This window comes from Panthera pardus, unplaced genomic scaffold (genome assembly GCF_024362965.1).
Source record: "Panthera pardus isolate Hobbes unplaced genomic scaffold, ASM2436296v1 HiC_scaffold_21, whole genome shotgun sequence".
NCBI lineage: Eukaryota > Metazoa > Chordata > Mammalia > Carnivora > Felidae > Panthera > Panthera pardus.
The window spans coordinates 52,159,709-52,182,486 of record NW_026526777.1 but is presented as its reverse complement, the minus strand read 5'-3'; the positions used below and the strand labels follow the sequence as shown (position 1 = coordinate 52,182,486).

General features: G+C 39.3%; 1 protein-coding gene across 7 annotated transcripts in view; it reads left to right on the top strand.

The window, feature by feature from the left end:
- RABGAP1L (RAB GTPase activating protein 1 like) overlaps positions 1-22,778 on the top strand; it is a 753,664-nt gene that overhangs the window by 598,740 nt on the left and 132,146 nt on the right. For all 7 annotated transcript variants that reach the window (XM_053909255.1, XM_053909254.1, XM_053909257.1 and 4 more), the window contains one exon: positions 986-1,114. In XM_053909255.1, the coding sequence (XP_053765230.1) occupies positions 986-1,114 (129 nt within the window). The remainder of the gene's footprint in view (positions 1-985; positions 1,115-22,778) is intronic.

Sequence of the window (22,778 nt, the reverse complement as noted above, 5' to 3'; positions counted from 1 at the left end):
CCCAAGATCAAGGGTCACAGGCTCTACTGACTGAGCCAGCCTGGCACCCTTTATTGTCTTTCTTATTACAAAATCTTTACTGCAGCAAATACAGCAATATATAAGGGGGGGCGGGGTGAAACCATGATCCCACTATCCAGAGAAACCTTTTATTTCCTTTCAGTCTTTTTTCCATGCATGCATATATTCATTTCTAAGTGGTTATTTCTTAAAGAAGTAAATTTTGCAAACAGTAGTTTTCATACGAAGTTCAGTCATTAAGTGATTTGTTTTATTTATTTTTTCATGGCATTTTTTAAGGTGGGGGATCAATTTCTTATTTTCTTGAACTGTTGTTGTCATTAGTTAAAAAGTCCTCCCATTAGGTGTTCCTTATGTAATTCTAATATACTTTACCTTCTCTATATCTTCAGCCAGGTTTCTTTTTTTGTCTTTTTTTGGAAAAAAAATTTAAGTTTATTTATTTATTTTGAGAGAGAGGGAGACAGAATCCCAAGCAAGCTCTGCACTGTCAGCACAGAGCCTGACACTGGGCTTGAGCTCAGAAACCATGAGATCACGCCCGAGTCAGTCACTTAACTGACTGAGTAACCCACCACCCGGGCACCCCAAGCCAGGTTTCTAATAATACCCTTAAAATATCCAGCAAACTAAAGTCATAGATCAGAGTTACACATTTTTTGCTTTTCTTGCACTTTTCCTTCTCAGAGCTATAACTTGGTTAGCTTTGCTGGGATCCATCATTCTAATCTCTAGGTTATATAAATTAAATATGCTAGCCTGTTAATTCTTATATTGTGTCTAGGATTCATGGTGACTTATTTCAGCAAATAGTAAAGGGGCTAGAAATATGTTCCTAAAAACTTATGGAACTAAGTTAGATCTTAGCTACAAATGTGCATTCAGGAAAACAAATTCATTTTTCAATGTATTTGTCCTGAGTGCAGGCTAAAATGTAATGATAATTCTCGGAATTATTTTGCAGACCTCAAAGGAAGATCTTCTGCAGGCTGATTTTGAAGGTGCTTTAAAGTTTTTCAGAGTTCAGCTTCCAAAAAGATACAGGGCTGAGGAAAATGCCAGAAGATTGATGGAGCAGGCTTGCAATATTAAGGTAAGATACATGAATTTATATATAATAAAGATACAACTTGAATGAAGAAAGAATTATTTAAAACGCTTTCTCTGTACATTGCTGGACTTTGGCTATGTTAGGGTGATAGTATGTATGAACTAGTCTCAGACTTTTTTGTGAGGCTGATATGTATAAAATAACTTCTAGTAGGACTTGGAGTGAAAGTTAGTAGGTTCAGATTGTAACAATAGGAAGACAAACGTTTATCTTATAGGTAGGGCTCTAGAATGGGCCACTGTGATAGTGGTTTCCATGGCAGCAGACTTAGCATTTAGCTTTTGGCCATCTGTTTTAGGATTATTTACAACAAAGCAAGAAAAGCCTGCTTAGACAGTGCTTTCTTTTCTCTAAGGGACTTGGAAAGCTTTGGATGTTGATCTGTCCACTTCCATCCCACATCTGCAAAATGGCTGTCGATACATTGCTCCTTATCATATGCCTAATAAAACTAAGTGAGATTTATAAAATAATTTGATATGGAAATTTCTATCCAGAAAATTGTGGGATCAGATTAGAGAACACATTTTTTTAAAAAAATTGGAACCAATTTACAAGTGTTAATTCTTGTACCTCTGGAAAATACTCGGGAATCTTCTTAACCTAACCTAAATACATAAATAGAAATTTCCCTTTTGAACAAAGAGACAGAGATCCTATGTCTTACGGACCTTATGTTCTTACAGAAGGAAACAGACAATAAATGACTAACATAATAAGTAAAGAATGTATTTAATGTGTTAGAAGGTGATAAATAGCTATGAAAAAAGGAAACATCCGGTGAAATAAACAAGACCAGATTGAGGAGGAGAAGGAAAGTTACAGTTGTTATTAGGTAGTCAGAGTGGGTAGACCTCTTTAAGAGAGTGAAAGAAGGGTTAGCCATGGAGATGTCTAGGGGAAGAGCATTCCAGCAAGTTCAAAGGTCCTGCCGCTGGCTCATGCCTGGTGGGTTGGAAGAACAGCAAGAAGGCCAGTGTAGCTGGAGCGAAGTGAATGAAAATGAGAGCTATAGGAGAGGAAGTTCGAGAGTTTACAAGGAGCCAGCGAATGTAGGAGTTAGGCTTTACTTTGGGTGAAGCGGCTAGCCCTTCCAGAGTTTTGAGTGGAAAAGTGATATGATCTGTCTGAGGTTTCAGAGGATCACAATGCTTACTTACCGTGTTGAGAACAGACTACCACAAGGTAAGGGTGAACGTAGGGAGATCCGACAGGGGTTTCTGCAGTAATCTTGTTGAGAAGTAATGATAGTGTTTGCCCGCTGAGAACCTCCATTGGGGATGGAGATGGAGTGGAGATGGAGGTGACTGGAACCTGAGTATATTTTGAAAGAGAACCAAGAGGATTTCATGACACATTACACATGGTTATGAGAGGAAATAGGGAGTCAAGATGACTCCACAGATTTTGGATTAGGCGATAAGTAGACAGAATTGCTGTGGAGTTATTAAACTTATTACTTCCAGTGTACTTTGACATAGACTTCATCTAAGCACCATACCTACTTGAACACTTTTTTTGGTATGACACTGTTTTTTTTTTTATTTTAACTTATTTTAAAGTAAATTCTAAATGTTAAAAAGTCCAGTTCAATGTTGAAAGTAAATAACTGGGAATAACTGGGAAGAAAAACTATATTGTCTTTCAAGTGAATTCTATATTCAAAAAAAAATCATTTTCCAAAGATATCAAGAAAAATAGGTCTCTGAATCTTCATCCTGGAATGCAGACTTTTAAAGCCTTCAGGACTGATTGTTTTATTTGGCTGGGCCAAATGACTAAGCATGAGCCACATTTGTCTGTGGACTTTGAAAGCACATTGCAGTGGCCATTGTGACTTTGATTGAATTTTGTGGGACGTTGGTTTGAAAGACAGACTTCAGCCCCTGATTGTTCCAGAGCTGTCAGAGAAAAGTACTGTAACTGGAACAGTGCTGTAGGAATCTGTTAAAATAAAACATTCATTTCTAAGAGTGAAAAATTAGAGAGTTAGGAGAACTAGTAAGGTAGAAAGCTAAATGTCTTCAAAGGAAATTTGGTAGCATTGGATAATCATTGGTAATGAAAAACCCAGAAAAAAATTCAAAATTATGAGATACATAGGGAAGGATTTTTTTTTTCCAATATAATTTATGAAGCTACTTAGGGGTTGTAGGCAACTAACAATTGTCAGGCTGGAAACATGGGATCCGAAAGACACAGAAACTTAAAATGTTAGAAAGTAAGTTCAAAATATGATCAGAGTGGACTATTTTTGGAATGAATATGTCCAACCAGAGTGACTTGCGTGAAGATGAACAGGTAGACATGAATTGTTATTTCAAGTAAGAATAGCGTTACTTGATTTTGTTTTTTGTTTTTACGTTTTGTTTGGGGGTTTGTTTTTTGTTTTTGCGTTATCTAAGGAAAGTAACTTTTTCTTGGGTATTTAAAATAGTACTCACAGGACACTAGTTTTTATCATGGTATAATTCACATAACATTGTGTTTGTTTCACTTGCAAAATTTGTTTCTTGGGGTGAGGACTTTCAAGATCCACTCCCTTAGGTACTTTTAAACATGCAGTATGGTACCAACTATGGTCACTATGCTGTATGGTACGTCCTCATGGCTCATTTATTTTATAATGAATAATGTCTTCATTTTATAATGAAATTTGTACGTTTTGACCCCCTTTACCTACTTTGCCCCCTCCTACACTCCCTGCCTCAGGCATCAGTCTGTTCTCTTATATCCATGAGCTTGGTATTTTTGTTTTGTTTTTGTTTCATTTTGTTTTGTTTTAGATTCCACAAATAAGTGAGATCATACCATATTTATCTTTTTCTGCCTGACTTATTTCACTTAACATAATGCCCTCAAGTGCCATATTGTGCCCAGTGGCAAGATTTCATTCTTTATTGTGGCTGAATAATATTCCATTGTGTACGTGTACCACATTTTCTTTAGCCCTTCATCCATCAGTGGCCATTTAGGTGGTTTCCATTACTGGCTATTGTAGATAATGCTGCAGTGAACATAGGGGTGCATGTTATGTTTTCAAATTAGTGTTTTCGTTTTATTCAGATAAACAACCAGGAGTGAAATTGCTGGATTGTCTAGTAGTTTTAATTTTTAATTTTAATTTAATTATTTGAAGAACCTTCATCTTCCATTGTGGTTGCACCAGTTTACATTGCCACCAACAGTTGCACAAGAGTTCCCTTTTCTCCATATCCTTGCCAACACTTATTTCTTATCTTTTTGATAAGAGCCACTCTAACAGGTGTGAAGTGATATCTCATTGTGATTTTGATTTGCATTTCCCTGATGATTAGTGGCGTTGAACACCTTTTCATGTACCTGTTGGTCATTTGCATGTCTTCTTTGGAAAAAGGTCAATTCAGATCCTCTGCCCATTTTTTAATTGGATTGTTTGGGGTTTTTTGCTATTGAGTTATATGAGTTCTTTATATATTTTAGACATTAACCCTTTATAAGACATATGATTTGCAAGTATTTTCTCTCATTCAATATATTGCCTTTTCCTTTTGTTGATGATTTTCCTTTGCTGTGCAGAAGTTTTTTAGTGTGATGTAGTCCTACTTGTTTATTTTTCCTTTTTTTTTGTCTTTGTTTTTTTATGTCAAATCCAAAAACAATCACCACCAAGACCAATGTCAAGGAGCTTACCACCTATGTTTTCTTCTAGGAATTTTATGGTTTCATATCTTATGTTCAAGTCTTTCATCCATTTTGAGTTAATTTTTGTGTATGGTGTAAGATAGTGGTCCAGTTTCATTCTTTTGTACATGGCCTTCCAGTTTTCCCATCCTCCTTTATTGAAGAAATTGTCCTTTCCCCCCAGGATATACAGTCCTGGCTCCTTTGTTGTAAATTAATTGACCATATATGCATGGATTTATTTCGGACTTTTCTGTTCCACTGATCTACATGTCTGTTTTTTAATGCTACTACCATACTGATTCGATTAATTTGGCTTTGCAATATAGTTTGAAGTCAGAGAGTGATGCCTCCAGCTTTGTTCTTCCCTCTCAAGATTGCTTTGGGTATTGGATCTTTCCTGGTTCCAGAGAAATTTTAAAATTGTTATGTTTCTGTGAAATATGCCGCTGGAATTTTGATAGAGATGACATTGAATCTATAGATTGCTTGGAGTATGTGGACATTTTAACAATATTAATTCTTCTAATCTATGAGCATGGAGTGTCTTTCTACTTATTTGTGTCTTCAGTTTCTTTCATTAATGTCTTTTAGTTTTCAGTGTACAGATCTTCCCTTGGTTAAATTTATTCCTAGGTATTTTTTGATGCAATTATAAACGGGATTGTTTTCTAATTTCTCTTTCTGATAGTTTCTTATTCATGTATAGAAATACATGTAGAATACACGCAGAAATACATTGATTTTTGTATCACAGGACATCTTTTTAATTTATAACACGGTTATGAGGCAGATGTGAGGTGAAACTCAGAGAAGGAAGACGTAAGTAGTACAATATCCAAGCACCCTGCCGGAACTAGAGCATAGGTTTCCAACCTAAAGTTTTAAAATTGTGTTTAAACTGAGACCTACATTTTAAAATAGCTTTTATATTAAAACCCTGACCACCCAGACACATCCGAATAAAAACTTACCCTTGTAATTTGTCACGCACTCTGATGTTTCCTCTTTCTACTACTGTTTTGTATTTTGTGTCATTTAAACTCCCCTCCCCCCAAGAAAAGTCTTCAAACTGAAAAGGTAGTCATAACCCACTAACTCGATCTCACAACAGCTTGCAATATTGAAAACACCCTGAGGCCTGTCATACTGTTCTCACCACCTCCCCCTTCCCCATCCTGATATGCTGCAACTTGTAAGAGGTGTTAACAGTGAATAATGGAAGTAGGGGTGTGGTGAGAATGTGAGTCATCATGCCATCATTATAGCAGGATATGCTAGCAACTGGAAATTTTAGGAACCAGCAGATTGAGAGATCAAGGCTACGTGTTAGACAAAGGTGACGGCAGGTAGGGAAGAGGCAAAAAAGTTGCACTCACCATTTCTTAGGTATAGCCTTGAGATTAAAGATAGAATGTTGGCCAAAAATAATGAAAATTGTTTTAATTTTAATTATTTTCATAGTTAGGATCCGTGTATGGTTGTATCTTCTTTGAATGGACATGTTCTCATTTAATTAATTACCCAATAAAATGAATCACTTTCCTCTAACTTTTAAAGAACTAGGTGATCAGTGATTTCAGTGAACGGACTGGTTTTAAAATAGGTGGGAGAGTTGCAGGTGAAAAATAACTTACTAGCCCTGTATGTGGTTTATTTCTGTGAGTGTACCAACAAGATGTATTAACAAACCCCACTGGATTAGATAAATAACTTTATTCTTTGAAAAGCTGTATAATAGTAAATATCAAAAATGTTTTTGTGTTTATTTTTTCTGATTTAAGTAACATGTTTTAAATTTTTCAAATATCTCCCTGCTCCTATAGTTTCAGACAGTTTAATAAAATCAGGAAATATGCTGACCCATCAGACTTGATTTGAAAAGTCATATTGAATATACACTTCCTCGGGTTTTGTTGAATATTGTTATTCAAATGTTACCTTGTAGTTACAAATTCTGCTATTACAGACCTTCTTAAACTTGATTCTTGGCTTCGTGGACTCTAAATCAGTAGAAATTTTGATTTCTTTATACAAGCATATGAGGATTTTGTTTTTCCTGGTAAGAGACTATATACCTTTTATTAGATTCTTTTAATCTCTTAATTTTTTAAATATTTTTATTTATTTTAGAGAGAGAGAACAGGAGCAGGGGAGGGGCAGAGAGAGAGGGAGACACAGAATCTGAAGCAGGCTCCAGGCTCTGAGCTGTCAGTCCAGAGCCCAACACGGGGATTCAACTCATAAACCATGAGATCAGGACCTGAGCCAAGGTTGGACAGCCCACTGACCGAGCCACCCAGGCTCCCCTTATTAGATTCAGGAATTCAGTGACTCAAAAAAATTAACCTCTATATTGTGGAACAATCTTAAACTTGTTAAGTAAATTGATATTTCTGTAGAGCATGTAAGAGTTTATGAATGGGTATCTACAAATATTCAAGGGCTTATATATATAAACTTTATAACTCTTGACCTGTCTTTTTATATATTTTTATTCAGTATCATTTATATTATATTAGGTTGAATTGATGAAATTGCCATTCTTTTTGGTAAAAAATGTCAGATATTAAACATCGTATATAATTTAATTCAGTATTTCATGCCTCCATATGATTCAATGCTATGTATGATGTTATGTATTCAATGCTATAAGGATGAAATACTAAAATTTTGAGTCTTTTAATTATAATGGAATTGATTTAGCTGCCGTTGCTCTCATAGGAATAAAGAAAAATAAACTAGAAGAGTAAAATACCTGTAGTAGAAGTTAGAGTACTGTGTATACCTTACTTCTATGGACATGTAAACTTTTCCTAAGAATTACTCTCTAAAGACTGGGAAGCAAGTCTTGTCTGTTTCCCTTCCTTCCTTCCTTCCCTCCTTCCTTCCCTCCTTCCCTCCTTCCTTCCTTCCCTCTCCCCTTCCTTCCCTCCCTCCCTTCCTCCTTCTTCCCTCCTTCCCTCCCTCCCTCCTTCCTTCTTCCCTCCTTCCCTCCCTTCCTTCCTTCCTTCCTTCCTTCCTTCCTTCCTTCCTTCCTTCCTTCACTTTCTTCCTTTCTAGTTGATTTTTATTTGGAATAATGTTGCACATGCCTCATTTGTGATGCACCTCATTAGTAGCAAAGTTCATCACATCCTCAAAATATTCTGTTGCGGGGGTGCGCCTGGGTGACTCCGTTAAGCATTCAACTCTTGATTTCAGCTAAGGTCTTGATTTCAGGATTGTGAGTTCAAGCCCTGTGATAGGCTCCACAATAGGCATGGAGTCTACTTTAACAACAACAACAACAAAAATCTGTTGGTGGATCTTCATAAAATAAAATTTTAAAATAGAAATTAGCCTATTTCATTGTTTGAACAAAATTAAAATTTCAAAATGTGACATTGAACTCAAACAAGGTAATTAAGAAAGAAAGTTCATTTACTGAGTGCACAGTGAGATCGTGACTTGAGTGCCTGTCGTGTGTCGGGAATTAAGATGAGACTTTAAGGATTAGCAGGGGTGAAAGAGTATCCGAGGCAGGAGGAAGGATGTTCTAAACAAAGAATATGCAGAGGCCCAGAGGTAGGAAAATATGGCACTGTCCAAGCCCTCATCATAGTTGATGACCGGAGAATAGGAAATGGAAGACAAGGTATCCAGGAGCCAGACGGCTGGTGCAAAGCCATGTGAGCCATGGTACGCAATTTGGATTTTTCCTGGGGGCAATGGGAAGCATTGTAAGGGGTTAAATAGGAGGTGGAAATGATCAGCTGTTTTAGAAAGGTCTTTCTGGCTGCTGTGTGGCGATGAACTGAAAGGGGTAAGATTAGATATTAGTGACAGACCAATTCGGTGAGAAGTGACCAGAGTATCTGCTATGGGCTGGAGAGAGATGGACAGATTCCAGAGATATTCAGGAGGTGGAATCAACAGAACTTAGTGGTTAAATGTGAGCATTACAGCCGGGAAAGAGAGCCGCGACGACACCCAGAACTCTTAGGCAACTTGGTAGTAATCACACTGCAAAGGGAACAAACAAAAAGCAACAAGTTACAAGGCTGGAACACAGTGAGTGAAGTGTTGGACACGTTAGGTTTGCAATGTGTATCCACAGACTCATATCCAAATATATAGAGATACCAAGTAAGTGGATGCTAGAGATCTGAGCTAACAGTAGGCATTTGGATGTCATCGGCATTGAAACCATGGGAGTGGGTGAATTCTCACAGAGGAGCAGAGAGGAGTGTTGAGGATAGATACATTAACGTGTAAAAAATGGGCTGAGACTGGACTTCATCCCCAGGCTGCGTCAGGGGACTCCTGGGAGCCTCCCCGAGAGATCTCCAAAAAAAAAAAAAAATGGGCTGAGAAGTAGAAGCTGGTGAGACTGAGACAGCAGGAGCAAACCCAGTAGAGAAGTGAAGTGTGAATGCTAAGGGAAGATGTATTTGTTTTCAAGAAGGAAGAAGTTGAATAAAATGTCAGCAGTGCTTAGAGGTCATATAAGGTACTGAGGAGTGGAAAGCAGACATTGTGCAATAATGATAAAGAGGCCCTTAATAGCCTTAGTGAGAGCAGTTTCAGTGGAGTGATGAAGTATAAACTCCAATGATTCAAGAAATAAGTGGAAGGGGAGGAAATGGAGAACGGAAGATAACACAATTCTTCTAAGAAGCTTAGTGTGGAAAGAAGATGGGAGATGGAAGAGACGGCCAGCAGGCCAGGGCGTAAGTACGAGAGAGATGAGAAGATAAGAGGTTGAGATGGGTTTGGGGGGGATGGGAAAATGAGTGTTTAAATGCTAAAAAGGCTCAACGAATCAGTTTCTTCATTGAGCACCTACTGTATACCAGGCACTGTGCTAGATCCAGGGAATATCAGGTAGAACAAAAGCAGATATGCTCCCTGAAATCATGGGGTTTACACTATTGTGTGGAAATATTACATAGTCACCTTAGTAAATGTGTAATTACAGAGTGAGATAAATGCTCAGATGGGACGTAATAAGGCTATATGAGGAGAAGGAACAAAGGAGCCTGACTGACTCAACCAACAATTTAGGGAAAGCTTTCTTGAACTGAGATTCTAAGGCATTCCCGACTGAAGGAACAATATGTACAAACACTGTGAGGTAGGAAGGAGTAAGGTATGGTTAAGAAACTGGGAGAAGGCCAATGTGACTATAGCTCAGAGAATCCTGAGGGTTGATATGTAGGGACCAGACCACTCCATCTTTAAATAAGAAGGAAAGGCCCACAGAAAGAGAAATGTTGAAAATTCAGTAAAGAAAGGGGAAAATATCAACAGAGACAGGATTATGAGGAGGTAAGGGCTTAGATTAAAAAAGAATGGACCTTTTTTCCATTCAAGGGAATGAGGAGGAATCGATGGACATAAAGGGAATGTGCAGTTTGATGAGAAAATTGAGAGTATTTCATTTGAAGGTTTGTGTTATTTCAGTTAAGCAGATTCTAGAATGAAGGGAATACACGGTAGAGTAAGAGGTGTTAGAGAACATAGAGAAGTTTTTAGAACAGACATTGCAGAGATTGGAAGAACTAAGTGGGAAAACACAAGATTATTGGACTATGGTTGGAGATCCTGAATTCATAGTGGCAAAAATCTGCAGTGTTTTGTGAGTTTCTCTGGAAACACTCGGCAGCCCAGATGTATTCATGAAGAAATGAGTTATTTTGACCCAGAGTTGAGGTTTGCCAGAATGAGGCAAAAGAAGGACAGTGGGGCCAGGGCAATGGTGCACTAAGAGACCAGATCTTGGGGGGAGGAGAGGGATGAGGAAAAGGGGAATCCCTGATTTGTAGCCAATTTCCATGGTGTAAATATTCCCACCATGGCCAATTTCAAGGTACCAGTGACTTAAGAACTGGCTCACACAATGTCCAAGTGCTAACAGTTGCTTCTCAGGAACCGGTAGTTGATGACTCTAGCGCACCACAGGTTCAGAGACGAGGGTAGTAGCCAGAGAGTGGTTGACATGATGGAAAATGGAGACTAACAAATAGAAAAGAAAGTGAAGACCAATGAGGACTGCAAGAAACGCGGGTGAGGGAGAGCTGCAAAGAATTGTTGAAATCCATGACTAAGGAGATTGGTAGAGGAGGACGTTAAATGACTTGGTGGTGGTTACCCAAGAAAAAAGCAACTTTCCTCCCAAAACTCTTATATTTGAAAGACAGTTGGGCGACACTGGAAGACAGTACTGACTTGTACTTAAATTTTCCAGCTGTTAGCTCAGGTTGATTAGTGGCAGCAGAACCACGCCAATTGCTATGTTGCCATCTATGGCCATCTCCTCTGACTTGCTTCTCTCCTTCCTAGCAACAGTGCTACTCTCTCTCCCATCTTCCTGTGATCATAGACATTCGAGATGCACTGGGGAGAAATGTGCAGAGCAACAGGAGCAGGGGAGGTGAGGGGGGCCCTGCCATCTTCACCACAACACCAAAATTGTCTTCCGGCCCTGTGCGGGAGAGGTAGCCACCAATGACAAGATGTTACCATGGTAACTACTTGCCTCGGAAAATTCTAAGCTCTGCTCCAGCTCAGTTACCTCTCTGCTGAGATGGACAATTATCCACCCTCCCACAGTGCATTGGTATAATTTGATCTTGCCTCTCACAAATCATGTTTTTAATGGAATATGGCAAATTTGTTAATCTAGAAATTCAACATTTTTCCCTGTTTAAGACCTCCATATTTGTAACCATGAATTTTAATTTAACTGTTTGAAAAAAAAAAAACTTTCACACTAGAACAAAAGTGTTAAGAACATTTGTATTGAAAGCAATTTACTTCTAATTTCTTCATAGTATTTGCTGTTTATTTCTGGATGTTATTGCTGTGTGTAAACAAGAATATAATCTCCCAAACAAATGCTTTCTTTGAATTAGCAATGAGGCCACACAGAAGCTTCTGTCAACTTCATGGATCTAAAATGTGTGCCCTTATGTGCACTGTGGAAAGGGTTCATTTTTAATGGAACCACATCTGGTGTTCCTTTCCTATAAAGACCTCTACATTGACAACCACAGTTGGGAATATTTGGCTTAAAGGATCATAATCTTCTGCTGGGGAAGTATTATGTTGTAGGATACAGAAAGGTGATAAATAACAGATTGATAACAAAGTAGTTTCTATATCAAAACATTTACCTCTTTTTTCCTTCGAGGCTTCTGTTAACATTCATAGTCCTCAGTGTGCCTCATATTTGGGGCATTGTTTTGTTTTTTCCCCAAAACAGGGGTTAATGCAGGTTGATCTTGCTTCTCCCAATCGTGTACTGTGGGAACGGGCAGGAAACGTGTAAATGTGGGCATACTCTGAAACACTTGATGACAGGTGGAGAAAATAGGCCACAGCTCCAGATGCCCAGGCTCAGGCACCCTCCACATTTAGAAAACTCAGCTTTTCTGGCTGTTCCTAATCAGCTAGAATGCATTTGTCCCTTATTTACTTCCGCCATTTTATTCTACCACTACCCCTATACCTGCCAGTCATTTTCTTTCAGTTTATTAAGGAGAAAGCCATATAGATATTTTTAAATTAACTTGATGGGTAAACCTGGGTATTGTATCTTGAGCTAATCTATATAAATCATTAGGTTGTCCTACACCAACGAAAAATAAGATAAACGGATATAAAAATTGATTTTTATACGGGCGTCTCTCTATTTAGTAAGAGAAACAATAAATCATAGGATTAAAGCATTACACCCTTTTATGCATTCCAAACGGTATGATGTCCTCAGGCAGAGCTTCCCACATAGAATTAACAACAAAAATGAACCCTCAAAACTGCTATTTCGACTAGCAGTTTCTCTCCCTTCAAGCTTTAAGTATCTTTTTCTCCCCAGCAACTAATTCACTCTCAGCTAATGGTTATGCTCTTAAGTGGGAGTTTTCATATTTCATATACCTTTCTGCAGTGTTTTGCCCAACACTGTCTATCTGTTACAATTTGTGTTTATCTGTGTTGGAGAATAAAGTTAGAAACCGTCTTCACTCTTTGGAAACAGTGGTAACAAATAATTTTCCCACAACTACTTACACTGAGATCCACCTTTCTTTGATTATTTTTTTTTCTTTACTATTTGAATTCATATTAAGATTATATTTAAAGTGTGCTCCACAGTTTGTGTTTGGAGATCTATTTTAGACAAGAAAATGTATATAGTGTTCCTCTGTGTCTTTGTTGCTCCTCACTAGAAATAATTTAATTTTGATTCTTTTAGGTAGCAATTAAAATAGACGTAAATGTTGAGAGTATTTAAGATAGGTTGCATTAAGAAGTCTGGGCCATTGGATCGTGGGGGGGGGTTAGTATTCCAAACCTTCCAACCACAGCTGTTTCAGCTGCGGGTGCCTCTACTCTGGGGAGAATCAGGTAAAATTACATTATATTTACTTGGTTATTATATTCTTGTTTCGCCAACTCATGGACCCATTTAGCATTTCACTGGCAAATAACTGAGTCTCATTAATGCTCTCGAGAACTTACTTATTTTACTGTTATGCCTTTTTCTCTCCTTCTCCCTACCCCCCAGCAAAAAATTCTTTTAAAGCAGCGGAAGTAATACGTAAATGAAAATAGCAACCAAAAAAAGATAGTGAAAATGTTTAAGTGTTATTCACATGTCTCCAACAGTTGTCAACCTTTCTGAAGCTCCACTTAAAGGCAAACAAACTGCTGAGGGGAAAATTATATTCCTTGTTATAGCTGATAGTTGTGATTGAATGGGAAATACTTTCTCATTGTCAATTCCCCTGGCCTGGGGACTTTTTATTGGTACCCAGTAGAGAGTGATTTCTTTCCTCTGGAGTGTCTAACCTTTTCCCTGCCTGCACCACTTCCTACCCAGATGACTGCAGTATGCAGTTGACATGGTCTCTTTCAGATACCCATTATTTATTATTATGATGCTGCTGCTGTTATCATTATGTGAGGGAATCTTGGAGCACAAATCACATGAAGAGGTGGTAAAACTTCGTGTTAAGTGGTTTAGGTTAGAAGCTTCAGCACCCAAGCTGGCACAGGGTCAGCGCATTTATCAGTGTGTTCTCTGCAGCGTTTCATTCTCTTTTCCACGCACAGCGTTATCCTCCAGTATCCCTTACCCCCAAGATCACAGTGCTTCCCACTAGCCCTCGCTCCATGTTGAAGTTTCTTGCTAGGTTGATTCCTCAATAGGCAGTACTTTTTTTCTGGGTCTCATGTCTGCCCCCAGTTTCATGTCTGTAGTAATCTGCTAGGGCAGCCGTAATAAAATACCACAGACTGTGTGGCTTAAACAGCAGAAATCTGCTTTCTCACTGTTCTGGAGGCTGGAAGTCCAAGATCAAGGTGTTGGCAGGTTTGGTTTCTTCGGAGGCCTGTCTCCTTGTCTTACAGGTGGCTTCCCCCTCACTGTGTTCTCACATGGTCATCCCTCTGTATTGTCTGTGTCCTATTCTCTTCTCGTAAGGACCCCAGTCCTGGGGGTTAGAGCTCCAACAGGTGCATTTGGGAAGCATACAGTTCAGTCCATAATAAGGTCTTTTTCATCATCAACAAAGTGTCAGCTTCTCTCCACTTTCTCTGAAAATGCTGTCTTCTGAACATGGATCTTATTTGGCAACCCTTAACTGATCTCCAGCATCTGGTAATAAGACGTGACAGTTTCTGATGTTTGTCAGCACACCAAAGTTCTCCCATGTTATCGTGAAATCTCAGATTATCGAAAAGATTTTCTTTTTCTTCACAGTTTCACCCTCCACTTCCATCAGCCCACGTGGTTGGCAAGGCGTTTCCTCTGGCATGCGTGTTAGCTTGTTAAAAGTTCTAATTTACCTTATATAAGGTTCTGGTATAGTCTCACTGCATTAACTTCCTTATCGTCCCGCCTTTATATTATATCATATCTTATATAAACCACAACCTCCTTGTTTCTGTTCCTTTCCTAAAAGAGAGGCAGTGAGTTGTGCAAGTAAGTTATGTCTTAACAGGATGTCCAGCGATAGAAGAAGGTCTCTCTTCTATTATAATAAAATGGATTATTTTAGGCAACAGCAGATTGTGAATACAACATACAACATAGGAACTTAGTTTATTTTCTGAAATCATTTACATAAAATTTTTTCTTCTAAGACATTTCACCAAATTTTAAGATGGCCATTGTTTAAGAGGTCAGATGGCATGCATTGCCTTGCCGGGGGAAGATCCTGAAGAAAATTGTCTGGCATAGCAGGAGCTTATTAGACCCTTCAGAATCCATAGTCTCAAGCCCCTGACTTCGGCTGTCTGGACTGTAACAGCCACCTGAGAATAACTGGTCTCTCCGGCTTGAGTTCCTGGCTTCTCCAGTTTCCTGTATTCACCACCACTGGAGTTGTCTGCCTGGAAAATCAACCTCCTCTTGTCACTCCTCACCTCCCAGTACCCTGCTGGCTCCCTGTTACCTGCAGGATACGCACCCCCCTTCCCCCCCACCCCACCCCCCCACCCCCGCCTCAGCTTGGCAGACAGCCCCTTCTTTCACACCAATATGCCATGCCCCTTCCGGGCTTTGGCACATCTTGTCCCTTCCGCCTGGAGTACTTTCCCTCTGTGGAGTGCCTGGAAAAGGCAGAGGCTTTGGAGGCAGACAAGTCTAGTGTTGAATTCTGACTCCACTTCTTACTGACTGAGTGACCCTGAGAAATTTACTTAATCTCCTTGAGTAGTTTTCTCATCATGAAACGAGGCTAATACCTACGGCACAAGGATGTTGTAAGAATGATTAAAGCTAAGCATATGCGCGACTGACCGCTAAATTATTTATCATTTCCAGTTGCAGTTATGGGATCAAGCAAACCCCTATTTACCCTTTAAGACCCAGATCAGACATCACCTCCTCTGGGAGCCTAGGCTGTTATTTAACTCTGGTAATTCCTGCACTAGAGCAACAGAATTGTGGTGAAAAATGTGGTTTTTCTGAAGCCATGTTGTTGGAGTTCAAATCTTGGCTTCTTTATGTATTACCTCTATGATCTCTGGTAAGTTACTTATACTCCCTGTACCTCAGTTATCTGCTCTGTAAAATAAGGATAATATTATCTACGAAATAGGATTACTGTGAAGATTAAGTGGGATAATATATACACTTGACCCTTGAACAACACAGACTTGGAATGTGTAGATCTACTTAAATGTGGATTTTTTTTTTTTGACAAATACAGGACTGTAAATGTATTTTCTCTTCCTTATGATTTTCTTAGTAACTCTTTTACTCCAGCTTACTATATTATAAAAATATAGTATATAATACATGACATCAAAATATGTGTTAATCAACTGTTGATGTTATTGGTAAGGCTTCCAGTCATCAGCAGACTACTAGTAGTTAAGTTTGGGGAGAGTCAAAAGTTACACGTGGCTTTTTTACTATGTGGGGGGTCAGTGCCCCTAACCCCCCCACCTTGTCCAAGGGTCAACTGTGTAAGAAATTTAGCACAATGCTGTGCATGGTTAGTATACAAAAAATATTAGCCATTATTACTATATTTATTTTCTTTTTCTAAAGTGTATTTATTTTGAGAGAGAGAGAGTGTGTGTGTGTTTATGTGTGTATACACATGAGCAGGGGAGGGGCGGCGGGGGGGGGGGGGAGATGGAGAGAATCCCAAGCAGGCTCCACGCTCAGCACGGGGGCCCAATTCAGGGTTTGATCCCGTGACCCTGAAACCATGGCCTGAGCCAAAATCAGTAGTCAGGTGCCCAACCAACAGAGCCATCCAGGCATCTCATTACTGTATTTACTTTGAATCATTTTCTCTTATTGTGAGTTCTTCAAGGCTTTGACTCTACCTTCCTCTTCTCTAGATGCCTTATGTCTCATCCAGTGTCTCACAGAGTAGCTGGATCAAAGAAGTCATTCATTAAATATTTATTTAGTTAACAAATCCTGTCCATTTAAGATGAAGAAGATTGGGCTTTAAATCCTCTTTGAAAAGACTTCTGGAAATAAACAGAAAAAAAACATTACATTGAATAGTATTCCAGGGTTTTTGTTTTGTTCTGTTTTTTTTTTTTTAATTTTTTTTTTACGTTTATTTATTTTTGAGACAGAGAGACAGAGCATAAACGGGGGAGGGTCAGAGAGAGAGGGAGACACAGAATCTGAAACAGGCTCCAGGCTCTGAGCAGTCAGCACAGAGCCCAACGCGGGGCTCGAACCCACGGACAGTGAGATCATGACCTGAGCCGAAGTCGGACGCTTAACCGACTGAGCCACCCAGGCACCCCTGTTCTGTTTTTTTAGAGAGAGAGCGAGAGCAAGGGAGGAGCAGAGGGAGAGGGAGAGAAAAAGAAGCCTAAGCAGTCTCCATACCCAGTGTGGAGCCTGGACGCAGGGCTGGATCTCACAACCCTGAGATCATGACCAGAGCCGAAGTTAAGAGTCAGATGCTTAAGTGACTCAGCCACCCAGACACCCCTTCCAGGTTTCTTTCTACAGGAAAGTGAAATAGCTGAGTTTTTTTTTAATCTGAATTTTGCTTTCAGAAAGGTGTCTATTATATTGTATATATTACAGGGGTCATGAAATACGACTCTGTGAGTTTTCCACCTTTATAGACCTTTAAGACTTGGATGGAGGCTCAGCTTTCTTCCTTGATGCTCTGGTAACCAGGTGCCCTTGTATATCTTCAGCTATTAGATTTTTCAGATAATTATTCAATGATTTTTAGACTACTAAAAGTCTTTTCAAGTTTCATCTAGTTTCATTTGCATTAACTTCTTAGTTATCTATAGTAAAAATAACTGTGTTGAAAGAACTGAGGCTAAGATGTATGTGCCACAGCCTTTTTAAACAGGGAGAAACATCAAATTAGAGTTTATGATCAAGACTGCTAATACAGATCTCAAAAGACAAACTAGTCTCTTCCTTATTTATGTATGAAATTCTAGTCATATTTTATATTTTCTTCATATATTTCATAATTATCAATTACTTTATTCATAAACTAAATTCAAGGAATGTTAATAGCGTATCTGCATATTTATGCTTGCGCACTGTGTCATTTGTCTACTGCTGCGTGACAAACAGTCCCAAAATTTACTGGTCTGTATCAACAGTATTTCTCATGATTCTGAGAGTTGGCTGGGTGGTTCTTCTGCTTCTGTCTCTGGATTCGTTCATGTGATAGATGGTATTCAGGTGGGACAGCTCTGGATAGGATCTCTCTTTCCACCTGTTTTCTTACCGTGAGCTTCTTCACAGTATTATGGTCCCAGGTTTCCAAAAAGTAAGACCAGTGCACAAGTACACATCAAACCTCTGCATGTGTCACAGTTATCAGGTCGCATTGACCAAATCAAATCACATGGAGAGTCAGTGTTAAAAAGGACTACACATGGGAAATGGATACCAGGAGACCTGACTGAATGGGAGCCATTCCTCTAACAATCTACCACACATATACTTGGTAACTTTATGTTCAAGTATATTTGTGTTTATAAATTAACTTAGTTTCTGAGAATGTGGGGTGGAAAGGATACTTTCTTGCCATTTTAATAATATATACTTACATTTATTAATAATTTTTATTTATAATACCCTTTCATACAATTTTTATTATGAACTGATATTGCATTTTCAATTAATATTTTTTTATTAGCTGATGCTGCATTTTCAATTAAAAAATATTTTCACAATGAAACTGAGTAAAGCCAGCATTAATTTAGGTTCCCTGATAGCAGAAGCAGTAGTTGCTTATGAACTGTTAATAAAATTTGAGTAGAGATACTCTGATTACAAAGAAAATCCATCTTGTGATATTGATTTTATCATTCAGCAGAGAATGGGTTTCCAGAGTTCAGAGGAAGCTTAAAAATTTTTAAGTGATCTACACTGTAGCATACTCAGTGGTGAAAGGCTGAAAGTATTTCCTCTAAAATCAGAAACAAGACAAGGATGCCCATTCTTGCCACTTTTACTCAATGTAGTCTTAGCCAGAGGGGCGCCTGGGTGGCTTAGTTGGTTAAGTGTCCAATTTTGGCTTAGGTCATGATCTTGCTGTTGGTGAGTTCGAATCTCTCTGCTGTCAGTGCAAAGCCCACTTCAGATCCTCTGTCACTGTCTTGCTCTCTACTCCTCCCCCACTCATGTGTGCACACACACGGGGGCGCTCTATCTCCCTCCCTCCCTCCCTCCCTCCCCCCCCTCTCAAAAATAAACAAAAAAAGAAGTCTTAGCCAGAGCCATTAGACAAGAAAAAGAAATAAAAGGCATCCTAACTGGAAAGGAAGAAGTAAAACTGTCACTATTTCTAGGTGACATGACATTATATAGAGAAAAACTTAAATACTACATCAAAACTGTTAAAACTAATAAATAAATTTACCTAAGTTGCAGAATACAAAATCAATAAGCAAAAATCTGTTGTGCTTCTATACATTAATAATGAACTATCAGAAAGAGAAATTAAGAAAACAATCCCACTTGCAGTTTCATCAAAAAGAGTAAAATACCCTGGAATGAATTTAACCAAGGAGGTAAAAGACCTGTATATTGAAAACTATAAGAAGGGACAGTCTCTCCAGTAGATGGTGATGAGAAAACTGGAGAGCCACATTCCAAAGCATGAAACTCCCCCACTGTCTTACACTATACACAAAAATTAACTAAAAATAGATTAAAGGCTTGAACATAAGACCTGAAACCTTGGGGCGCCTGGGTGGCTCAGTCGGTTAAGCGTCCAACTTCAGCTTAGGTCACGATCTTGCAGTTTGTGAGTTTGAGCCCTGCGTCGGGCTCTGTGCTGACAGCTCAGAGCCTGGAGTCTGCTTCAGATTCTGTCTCCCCTTCTCTCTGCCCCTGCCATGCTCATGCTCTGTCTCTCTCTGTTTCTCAATAATAAATAAACATTTAAAAAATTAAAAAAAAAAAAAAAGACCTGAAACCTTAAAACTCCTAGAAGAAGACATAAGCAGTTATCTCCCTGGACCCAGTTAATCTGTGTTTGTTTTAATTCATCTCAGGGTTCAGCTGGAGTCATTTTATCCCAACAGATAGAACTTTAGACTCTCAATATATGGGTGATGCAGTTAAGCTCATTTTAATGTAAAATTTTCACGGAGGGCCATGGATAGATAGTCTCAGAAGGACTAAAAAGAACTAGTTTTATACCTAGAAAGAAGGGTAATAAAACTTTCTTGTAAAATAATCAGACCTGTCGTCAGTGTAGTATCACAAGATCCAAACTCTAATGACTTGATTTTGGATGGATCCAGGATCTGGGGCATGGGAAATGAATGCAAAAGAAGAGACTGTGTAATATGTTCTCAGTATTTAGAGAAAAATACAGTTGAAAAAGAGAGGGAAGACCAAAAACATGGGAAAGATCCAGCATTTTGTTTTTTGAAAAACAGGATCCATGAGTAGAGTATTTCATTTGTCAGGAAAACTGCTGCCTTAGACACAATCTGCCTTTAATGCCCAGAGATACGTGCCGCTGTCAGAAGGAGCAGAACTTAATCTTGCCTGTTTGGCTGATGTTTGCAGGTATTTTTGATGAATTGAGGCCGAAGTCAGGTCTAAAACATCCTCCCCACCAGAGAGCTGGTGATGGATCAAGTGAACTAAGTGCACGCACATGTTGCAGAAAGCCACGGCAGGCCCATCCCGGCTCTCTCCGCAGCCCCTCCTCTCCTAACCGCCGTGTCAGTGACGTGTGTGTGCGGGCAGTGGGCGCCCACGCAGCCAGCTCCTCGCTGCCTCCCTCACGGATGTCTCTGTGTGCTCCTGCCTCTCGCTGGTGCGTCTGCAACCCAAGTGCCTTTCCATAGCTTGCTGTTCCTACATATTTCTCCCTTCTGATTCTGTGTAACTTGCCATTTTTCTTTGAAGGCACCGCCGGTTAATACTAAATTTGTAACAATAGTAGCCACCAGAATTATATCTTGCTTCTGTAGATGCTTGGCATGTTTACCATTTAATCATTATTTTAACGTCACGAAATACCCTTATTGACCTGAGTGGACAGATCAGAAAACAGGCACAAAATGTTTAAGTCTCTAACAGGGACCACTTGGCTCATAAGGGGCTGAGCCCAAACCCAAATCCAGGCAGCCTGGTTCCAGAGTCTGTGCTTTACTACCTCGCTTACGCCCACTATTTTTTGTTTTGAACTTGTCCTATACTACATAGTTCTTGAAGGCAGTCAGTATTTATAAGTTGTTTAATATTGCCAGTATTTATCAGTCGCTTACAAGATTTAAGACACTTTGACTCAGTGTGATTACATTAAATTGCATCTATTCATTCCTTTGCTTAATAAGCATCTAGAGTTTCTTGTGCACCTACTGCGTCTTAGTACCCCACTAGGCATTCTATTCAGTAATAATCACATCAGACAAGATTCCTATCCTGGCACTTACAGGATAATGGAAGGGACAGATAACACAAAAATAATATGTAATCGAAATTGTTATTAAGGTTACAAAGGGAAAGAGAAGTTTGTTTCAAGAGAGAAATGAAACTAATTTAGACTGGGGAAGACTTTTCAGAGTGACATTTTAAGTTGAAGCTCTAAAAGATTATTAGGACCTAGCCAGCTGAAGAGGATTGGTAAAGTATGCCATACAAGATCTTTCGTTTCTGGCAAAATGATGGGCCAGCTGTCAGTATAACCCCTGCTGGTACAGAACATCTGAAACTTCTGGATACGGTAATTAAAATACATTTTTAAATGTGTGGCTGAGTTAGTGGGAAAGTAAAAGAAAAAAAATGGGAGCCAGAAATTATGTGAAAACCTGATGAATCCTGAGATAGCAGCAAATTCTAAACCTGTATTTTGTTCTTTAGGCATTTGTCAATCCCTGGTGGCCTAGATCTTGGGTTTTAATAGGCCTCATGCAGAAGGCAAAGACCAAGGCTTCTCTGTCAATAAGTGAACTAGGGGGAAAAACCCATCCCCTCCATACACCTCTTCTTCCCAGAGTAAAACAGGTGGGATAATTGCAGATCTTAGCCTTGGTGCTTGAGTTAGTGGGAGTCATATGCATCAATACATTTTTTTATATGAAAATATTTTTGGGGGCGCCTGGTGGCTCAGTTGGTTAAGCGTCCGACTCCTGCTCAGGTCATGATCTTACGGTTCGTGAGTTCGAGCCCCGCATTGGGCTCTGTGCTGACACAGAACTGCTGACACAGTTCAGAGCCTGGAGCCTGCTTCAGATTCTGTGTCCCCCTCTCTCTTTGCCCCTCCCCTGCTCATGCTTTGTCTCTCTCTCTCTCAAAAAAAAAAATAAACATTAAAATGAATTTTAAGAAAAGAAAATATATTTCATGGTAAAAGGAAAATATATGTCATGGCTTAAAACAATTACTTTTTTCTGGGCAGAGGAAATACTATGTAATAAGGCCCTTACACAGAAAAGCTTTTGCCCTTTTCAAGGAACTGAGAGGCTGGTACAGATTGAGCAAAATAAGTGCTAGCAAATGAGGTTGGAGATGAAGCCAGGGACGAGGTTCATGCAGGGCAAGCCTTTGGTTGGGATTTCGCATTTTAACCTGAGTAGTACCATGCAACTCTTTTGAAGGATTGTCAGAAGATTATCTGACTTATTGAGAAAGGAACAGGTTGAGAAAATGTGAAAGTAGGGAGCTACTACTCTAAAGGTAGAGGTGGAGAGGGGCGCCTGGGTGGCTCAGTCGGTTAAGCGTCCGACTTCGGCTCAGGTCACGATCTCACGGTCCATGAGTTCGAGCCCCGCGTCGGGCTCTGGGCTGATGGCTCAGAGCCTGGAGCCTGCTTCTGATTCTGTGTCTCCCTCTCTCTCTGCCCCTCCCCCGTTCATGCTCCGTCTCTCTCTGTCTCAAAAATAAATAAACGTTAAAAAAAAAAAATTTTAAAGGTAGAGGTGGAGATAAAATTACAGCAGTAATCCAGGTGAAAAGTGGATTGGCTTGGATTAGGGGAAACTGGAAGAAAGTAATGAATCCAAGATATACTTTGAAAGT